General features: G+C 39.3%; 1 protein-coding gene across 4 annotated transcripts in view; it reads right to left on the bottom strand.

The window, feature by feature from the left end:
* Positions 1–262: 262 nt before the first annotated feature.
* The window catches only part of ITCH (itchy E3 ubiquitin protein ligase), a 129,794-nt gene continuing 121,539 nt past the window's right edge, over positions 263–8,517 (bottom strand). For all 4 annotated transcript variants that reach the window (XM_045295594.1, XM_045295596.1, XM_045295597.1 and 1 more), the window contains one exon: positions 263–3,655. In XM_045295594.1, coding sequence (XP_045151529.1) covers positions 3,556–3,655 — 100 coding nt within the window. In that variant the 3' untranslated portion in view covers positions 263–3,555. The remainder of the gene's footprint in view (positions 3,656–8,517) is intronic.

Raw genomic sequence — 8,517 nt, forward strand, 5'->3', positions numbered from 1 at the left:
TCTGAGGTGGCTGAGAAGACAAAATGAGAATGCTTTAGAGATGCTGCAGTATCTGGCATTTAGTAGTGAATGTTGGCAATTGTCCTGGAACTAAATGACAATGATGTAGGACTGCTCGCTAGGAAGAGAAGGCATTTAGAAGAGTAGGGCTGAGCATAATTGTTAGGAGCAGATAGGCATGGATCTATCGGACACCTGCTCATAAGGCCATTCCTCTGCAGGTAGGGAACACCTTTTCACCCAAGACAAAAAAGTGTGCAAGTAAAGGACCAAAAACGTTTAATTATAAACATAGTCTTACGTCTTGTAAGAAAAATGCAAGTAAGGCAGCCCCCTTGAGGACCTTTATAAAAGCATGTGACTTCCTGTGGTAGTTGTAGAGTTACCTGAGCATTGAAATTACAGTCCAAGGACACAAGAAACCCCGGTACAATATTACACAATCCAGTGCTGCCGTTCATTTAGTTAATGAAAGCACATATACACACATTTTGCAAATAACTCGCAAAGGAAAGAAAATAGGGGTGGGATGGGGGGCTGGAGATACCAATTACTAAAAAGTAATAAAACCCTGAAAGTGTTTAGATGAAGTTACATCTCAAATAAGGAGGGATAGAGAGCAGAGGACAAGTTAATTCCCGTGGTTCACTCAGCTACCCATGAGTCACCCATCATAACACTTCAGGTTATTCACAGATAAATGTATTCTTTTAATAGAGTTATTGTAAGTCTTATGAAATAGGATTCGTCTGCGCTTTGTCCTAAGATCATAAAAATGAGCAGGAAATCACTAATCTAGGCGGCTGGATCAGTTTTAACTATTCCATTTGATGAACCAAATGAGGTCCTTTCACTGGACCCACGCTGTAAAATGCCGTCTTTCCCAATCCCCCAACATCAGAAGAAGAAGGCAGTTGTCACTTTGTTTTTATTTCCATGAAACATGCAATAAAAAAGAAAAAAATTAACAGAATTTATTAGCATTTACAATGCTTACAAGAAAAAGGACTCTAAACAATTTAGTTTTGATTTACTAAATCGCTAGTTTAACACTTACAATAAATCTATTTCCAAATGTTCCTTTTAGACCAAAATTCAAGATAGCATTTGGTAGATATTTTTGTCTGTCTATATTTGCCGTATTTTTATATAGTCTCTGATTCTTGGGATATCCAGCCCCATTTTCCTAAAACAGCAGGGAAGACATATACATGTGGCCATTAAATTAAAGGAAGAAATGGAGTAAGGGCGATCCCAGGCTGCAAAAATATATACAAGCATTTACCTTTTCCAGAACTAAACGTTTCTTCCATAAAAATATTAAATAGCCAAACCCTATAGAACTAGGGCCAGGGCTAATTCAAATATAACTATTCTGTATTTTAAAAATATAGGGCAGAAAGCCTTTTGGGTGATATTTATACATTTTCACATGATATTTCTAGGTCCCTAAATGAATCATGAAGCATTATGTAGAACAAAACAAAAGGCTACTTTCTTACATTATCTCTTAACTTAATCTCATAAATCTCTTGTAACTATTGTAGGTTACTACATTTCAATATGAGAAATCACCTCAAGAAGAAATCTTTATAAGGCTTAATCTGCACAGCCATGTTTGACCGAGGTTCAGACATATATGATGAGTGGGTTGGTGGCAGACATTCGCTCTGTAGACAAAGCAATAGCATCTGTTCTCCCTGCCAGTGAGAAGGCAGAGTCCCGACTTTGAAAACAACTAGGGCTTTTGGAGACCATACGACATTTCCCAAGCTATGTAAGATAAAAGGTACAGTGAGAGTTAGGGGGAGCCTCATTTCCCCCTTGACACCAACAATCTCTGGACGAGGCGGCCCTTTTATTCACACACGTCTCTGCTTTCTGATGGCAGTGTCTCAAATAGATGCACAAGGTTAAAAAATAAAATAAATTGTGGTTTCAGGGTTTAAATGGGGACCAAATCAAAACCGAAGAGGAGTTCATTAGTCAGTCTCCTGTTTACTATTGACTGAATGTGTACTATCCTACTCAAAGCTGCTAGAGTCCTGGGTTCAGAGGCTGTCCCCAGGGATCAGCCATGACAGCTAACTCCCCTGGCTTGGCTGCACCCTACAATCTAATCTGTACAGTAAAATCCATGGTAGGAGCCATCTCAACAGAGTCTAGGTTAGGCCAAGTGAAAAGAAATTAAGTACAGGGAAGTTCAAAGTGCATTAACTGGCTACTAAAGGAGCAGTCTAAGGTTAAAAGGTGTACTGGAGGGGTGGGGTGGTGGTAAAAAGGATGGATGAAAACCTAAAACTTTTAAGTGTGAAAGGAATATTGTAGGTAAGGGGCATTAGTCGATATCTGAAGCCAGTCAGAGAGGGGTATGCAGCGCTGTGGGCACTAGGCAGCCAGTAGTACCACAGTCTCCCACAGCAATGGCACTGCCGAGCATGTTTCACTGCCCTCAACTCTGCTTACACCCCGAGCTACCTGGTCATCATCATGTAGAGCAGTGGTTCTCCACCTTCCTAATGCCGCAACCCTTTCATACGGTTCTTCATGTGGTGGTGACCACCCCAGCCATAAAGTAATTTTCGTTGCTATTTCATCACTGTCATTTTGCTACTGTTATGAATCGGGTGACCACTGTCAAAGGGTCGTTCGGACCCGCAAAGGGGTCGGGACCCACAGGTTGAGAATCACTGATGTAGAACAAAAGGTAGATTATGACAAAAGTATAAGGATGTATTCTTTTCCCAAACACCAATATTCACTGTAGCTTGAGAGGAACTGTTACATTAATCCCAATTCTAGGTTAATTTGTGTACACAACAGTGATAGAACCACAGTGTTAATGTTGTTTGCACAGTTTAGTATTTGCAAGGCAATTGAAACAATCAAAATTCTCAAATGAGCAGTATGAAGTCATTTGCAGGCTGGGACCAACTGCTCCCTGAATTCGAATGGACAAAGCTACTTTGCAGAGAGATGCAAGAGTCCTGTCCTGCATCTCCTCCAGGTGTAACATCAAAATGCTGCATGGATTCACGCTTCAGAAAGGAAACACACTTCCAGGCTGAAGTGAGCGGGAGAGCACAAGCCCGAGTCAGCCCCGGGACCCAGAAGCTGGGTCCCGCTTGTTCTTTTAACAAATGCCCTTAAACCAAGGGGCTTAACATCAAGATCTTGCATATTGTAGTTACCAAAGGACTTCCCTGCATAGTTGCAGAACCTTAAAGAAAAACAAACTACTCCCAAGTGAGACTTCTGACACAGTATACAAAATTGTTAAGGAAACAATCTAGGAGAATAAGACAAGGCAGAGTTCATTGCTGTTAACTCTCAAGTTAAGAAGGCTTTGACTAGTCATTTGCAGATCTGATTTCTGGGAACGGCTGGGTAGAAATCCAGAATCACTGGGAGAGAAATCTCAGTGATAACATTCATTTGTTTACACACAGATAACTCTCTAAACAGTCACGGTCCATTGACAAGAAGATGTGCAATAGGCAAAGAGGGAGGACAAATACTGCTGTCTTGTCCTTCAGTGGGGCAAACTCTCAGCAGCTACTCTTGTCCGAAACCTTCTGTTTCTTCAATGGCAAACAGCAGCTTTTCCTTCAGTTGGTCATAACTCCTATAAGGTGGCAGGTCCAGGCGGTTAAAACTAAAACGAATAATCATTAGCTTGAGAAAAGGAAATATACAAAGAATCACATGGACAAGTATTCTATAGCAAACATGGCTTTACATTTGGGCAGAACGGGGTTCAAACGGCAGCTCTGTGAGTGTAACAGGGAGTAACAGTATCTCCCTGTCAGGGGGGAGTGAGGCCCCAGCCAGCACAAAGCACAGTGTGATGCTCAGCAGGGACCCTGTTCTTCAGAGGCAGCAAACTTTTTCTGTAAAAGTCACCTAGGAAGGGCCAGACATTTTAAGCTTTGCAGGCCATAAAGCCTCTGCAAAAGGCTTTAAATGTACTTTTTTTTTTTTTTTTTTTACAGAGAGGCAGAGGAGACAGGGGAGTGAGATAGAGACAGCGACAGGAGAGAGACACACACAGGAGAGACAGAGGAAAGAGAGACAGAGAGAGGGAGAGAGACAGACAGACACTCAGAGAGGTTAGAGGAGAGAGACAGAGGGGAGAGAGAGAGGCAGAGACAGGAGACAGAGGAGAGACAGACAGACAGAGACGGAGACAGAGAGATGGAGGGGTGAGAGACAGGAGAGAGAGAGACAGAGACAGGAGGGAGAGGCAGAGACAGAGAGACAGAAGAGAGAGAGGAGACAGACACACAGAGAGAGAGGCAGAGGCGAGAGAGATTGACAGAGGGAGAGAGACAGAGACACAGACAGAGGAGAGAGACAGAGACACAGAGAGAGAGGCAGAGGAGACAGGGGGAAGAGACAGGAGGGAGAGAGAGAGAGAGACCTAAATATACTATTTTATGAGTAAGAAATGCCTTCAATATTCTGCTTCCACTGGATTTTTATGCCCTAGTTTTAAGCTTGTGGGATTTTATGTGGCATCTTGTAACTTGGGGCTATTACTGGTGGCACCTGAGGGCTAAGTGTTGGGCTGCAAACCTTGAGGTTGGCAGTTCAAAAACAAGAGCTGCCCCTGAGGGAAAAAGTTGGGCTGTCTGCTCCTGTAAAGACATACACTTTCAGAAACCCTATATAGGGTCACTATGAATCCGCCTTGACTAGATGGCAGTGGGTTTTATTTTCTTGGTATCAATATCTCAAGGTAACAGATAATCTATTCTAACGGAATCCAGGATAGATAAACCCCCTGAGGAACAATTATGGGAGTAGCGATACCATGAAGGGAAGGGGAAGGTGGGGGGAGGGGGGGGGAGAAACAGGGAACCAAATGCAATCATCTCGAACAGCGTACAATTTAAGATATGAACAGGATAATAATTTATAATTTGTCAAGGGTTCACAAGGGTGGGTGGGAAAGGGAAGGGAAAAAAGAGGAGCTGATACACCAAGGGCTCAAATAGAAAATGATGATGGCAGCATATGTACAAATGTGTTTGATACTATTATGTATGGATTGTTATAAGAGCCCCAATAATGATTTATTTTTAAAAAATGATTCTAGAGCTTTGGTCCTCAGCTATATACATTTTTTGGTAAGGCTTAGGAAAATGTATAGTGGCAGGAAAATCATGCTAGCTATAAGGGAATATAAAATGGTTTCCTTTGTTAACCCTTGCAAAAAACAAAACAAAAAAAAACCAACTTGGTCAAATAATGAGGTTAGTTTACATATGACTGAGATAAGCTGTTCATAAGAGTACAATGAAAGCACAGGACTACCCGTTTCAACTGTGAAAGAAAGCAAAACGTCAGCGGTCAAATCAAAACACGTGTATGTGCAAGGTTAACATACAAAACACACAACTGCATTTCTAACACTAACAATGAACCACAACCTAATAAACCTTGTAACTTTGAGTATGTGAGTTTGTAAGTTCTATGCAGCCACTATAATAATTTATTTTTATTGGGAATAATATTTTATTCAGTCATCTTTGTTTACTGTAATAGATTATTGAACTCAAGAGCAGTCGAGAGTGCCATGGGAGGGCGGTAGGTATAAGACGTGGTAAAAAGGTTGGAGGAGGGAGGGAGGCACAGCCCACGACAGTTAATGCTGTGATGCCTCTCTCCCCCTCATAAAATTATAGGAGACTAAGCCTACACTATGCTGTTTTTACAAGAATACAAAACGAACTCTTACAATTCACCATAAAAGGCCGTCCAATTTTAAAATGAGCAAAGATATACCAAGAGCCAATAAGCACAGGAAAAAGTCATCAATAGTCATTAGGAAAATACAACTCAAAATCACAATGAGGTATAACTTCAAACACAGCAGGATGGCTATAATTTAAAAAAAAAGTGAACATGAAAATACAGATGAACTGCTGGTTGGAATATCAAATGATGCCGTTGTTCTGGAAATGAACAGCTCCTCAAAAGGAACACGGGGGTGGTGGTGGAAGAGGTGCTGACACCAAGGGCTCAATAGAAAAGAAATGTCTAGAAAATTATGATGGCAACATATGTACAAGTGTGCTTGATACAATTGATACCTGGATTGTTACAAGAGCTGTAAGAGATCTCAATAAAATGTTTTAAAAATATATTAAAGATTTAAAAATAAATAAATAAAATGTACCCCCAATTAAAAAATAAAAAGGAACTCAAAATCTATAGCTACCATATGACCTAGCTATTCTAATCCTAGGTATATATGCAAACGAAATAAGTATGTCCAACTCAAACACGTGCACATGAATGTTCATAGCAGCACTATCCTTAATAGCTTGAAAGTGGAAATGACCTAAATGGCCATTAACTGATAACTAGATAAACAAAATGTGGTGTTATCCATACAATAGAATATGATTTAGTCAATAAAAGAAGTGAAGTATTGAAAATACAACATGGGTGGGCCTTGAAAACAATATCCTAAGAAGCCCGACATAAAACACCACATATTGTATGATACCATTTATAAGTCCAAAATAAGCATGGAAAATAGGTTAGTAAATACTAGGGGCTCAGAGCAGTTGGGACAAAGGTGGAAAATGCTCTGGACCTAGATAGTGGTGAATATGAGGGCGCTTCAAAAAGTTCATGGAAAACTAGAATTATAAAGAGTAATGAACTTTCCCCCTTAACTTTATGAAGCCCCCTCATGAACACTACTGAATTATCTACTTTTAAAAAAGTGATTTTTATAGGGAGCCAGAGATACCAATCAGCAATGAAGATAGGTAAAAAGTAAATAGAAGGAATAATGTAGGAGCAAAATGAAGTAGATTTCAAGAGAGCACAGTGTTTTAAACTTGGGAAAAAAATAATGGTAACCTCTAAGAAAATGGGTAAAATTCATCAAAATATAAGGAAAATAACAGAGAATAGAAACATAAATAGCACACACACACCGCAAAATGAAAGCAGTAACAACTGCTATCAATAACAACGCTGAATGTAAAGGGATAATGTACCAGTTAACAGAGCGCAGCAGAAAAAATAAGAAAACAGGAGCCATTAATATGCAGCTTACAGGAAACACACCTTAGACACAAAGACAAAAATAGACTTAAAATCAAAGGATGTGAAAAAATATATATATATTAAGCTAACGAAAATTTTAGAACCCGTGGGAGTGGCAAGATTAAGTTTTATAAAATAGACTTCAAAGCAAAATCCACTATGTGAAACAAATAAGGACAGTAATGATCAAAGGGGAACCTGAATGAGAAAATGTAACTAATAAATGCCCAGGTGCTCGATGAAAGACCTTCCACTACATTCATCAAACTCATAGATTTGATGAGAGAAATAGACGACACTACAATACTAGGAGACTTCAACACACCACTCTCCAGGAAGGACAAAACAGCTAGAAAGAAACAACAAAGATACAGAACTAAGCACGATCAACTTGATCTCTTAGACATATGCAGAGCACTCCACCAAAGAGCACAACATCCATTCTTTTCTAGTATAGATAGCACAGCAAGCAACCTTTAATACACTTTAAAATAATGACATTTCATAAACTATCCTCTCAAATCACAATGTTGTGAAATTGGACGCCAGCAATTAAGACTAAGGAAAAATCAAAACCGTGGAACTTGGATAAAACGCTGTTTAAAAAGCACTGGGTAATTAAAGAAGGACTGAAACAAATGAGAATTTTGGAAGACAGCTAAAGCAATACTCAGAGGGATGAAACTGTGAAACAGCTCATGACATGGATGGATTGGGAGGATATTGTACTGGATAAAGTTACTCAAACACCAAAGGACAAATACTGTATGAGGTCACTATTATACTTTCATATCCAAAACAACAGTCTTTAGTGGTTACTAGAGAGGACGGGAGGGAAGAGGAAGCAACAGGTTAGAGCACAGCCTTCCAAACCAACCACAGCTTTCCAGAAAACAAAAAAATCACTCGTACCAGTAGTTAAAAACTTTTGTACTATAAAAGCCTACAATCCAGGATAAAGAGTAGATATTATTAGCGTTTGTAGCCCCACTGGATTGTTCCATCAGTTCCCAGGGGAGGTCTTACTCACTTTAGGAAATACTGGGCTGCAGGGTAGACAGGCATGAACATGAGTTTTATCATATGTGGATTATGTCTCCACAAAGTACTATTTAAAACTCATGTCTGTTTATGCATACAATTTTTAAAAAGATAATTAGTAAAAAGAGCAAGGTTCATAGACAATTAAAATGTTTCACAAAATAAACTTCAAATACTGTTGATATCAGTTCAAAGTATAACATATTATTGTGTTTAAAGTAAGATTGGGATTTGCTTTAATACTCTACCTTTTTGGAAATGTGGTTAAGCTGTATTTACAATGGGAAAATAATATTTGTAATGACCACGTTATAAAGTAATTATTTTCTTTTTAAATCATTTTATTAGGGGCTCATACAACTCTTATCACAATCCATACATACATCAATTGTGTAAAGCGCATTTGTACAT

Source organism: Echinops telfairi, unplaced genomic scaffold, assembly GCF_000313985.2.
Source record: "Echinops telfairi isolate 266 unplaced genomic scaffold, ASM31398v2 ScPeMD7_5592;HRSCAF=6446, whole genome shotgun sequence".
Lineage (NCBI taxonomy): Eukaryota > Metazoa > Chordata > Mammalia > Afrosoricida > Tenrecidae > Echinops > Echinops telfairi.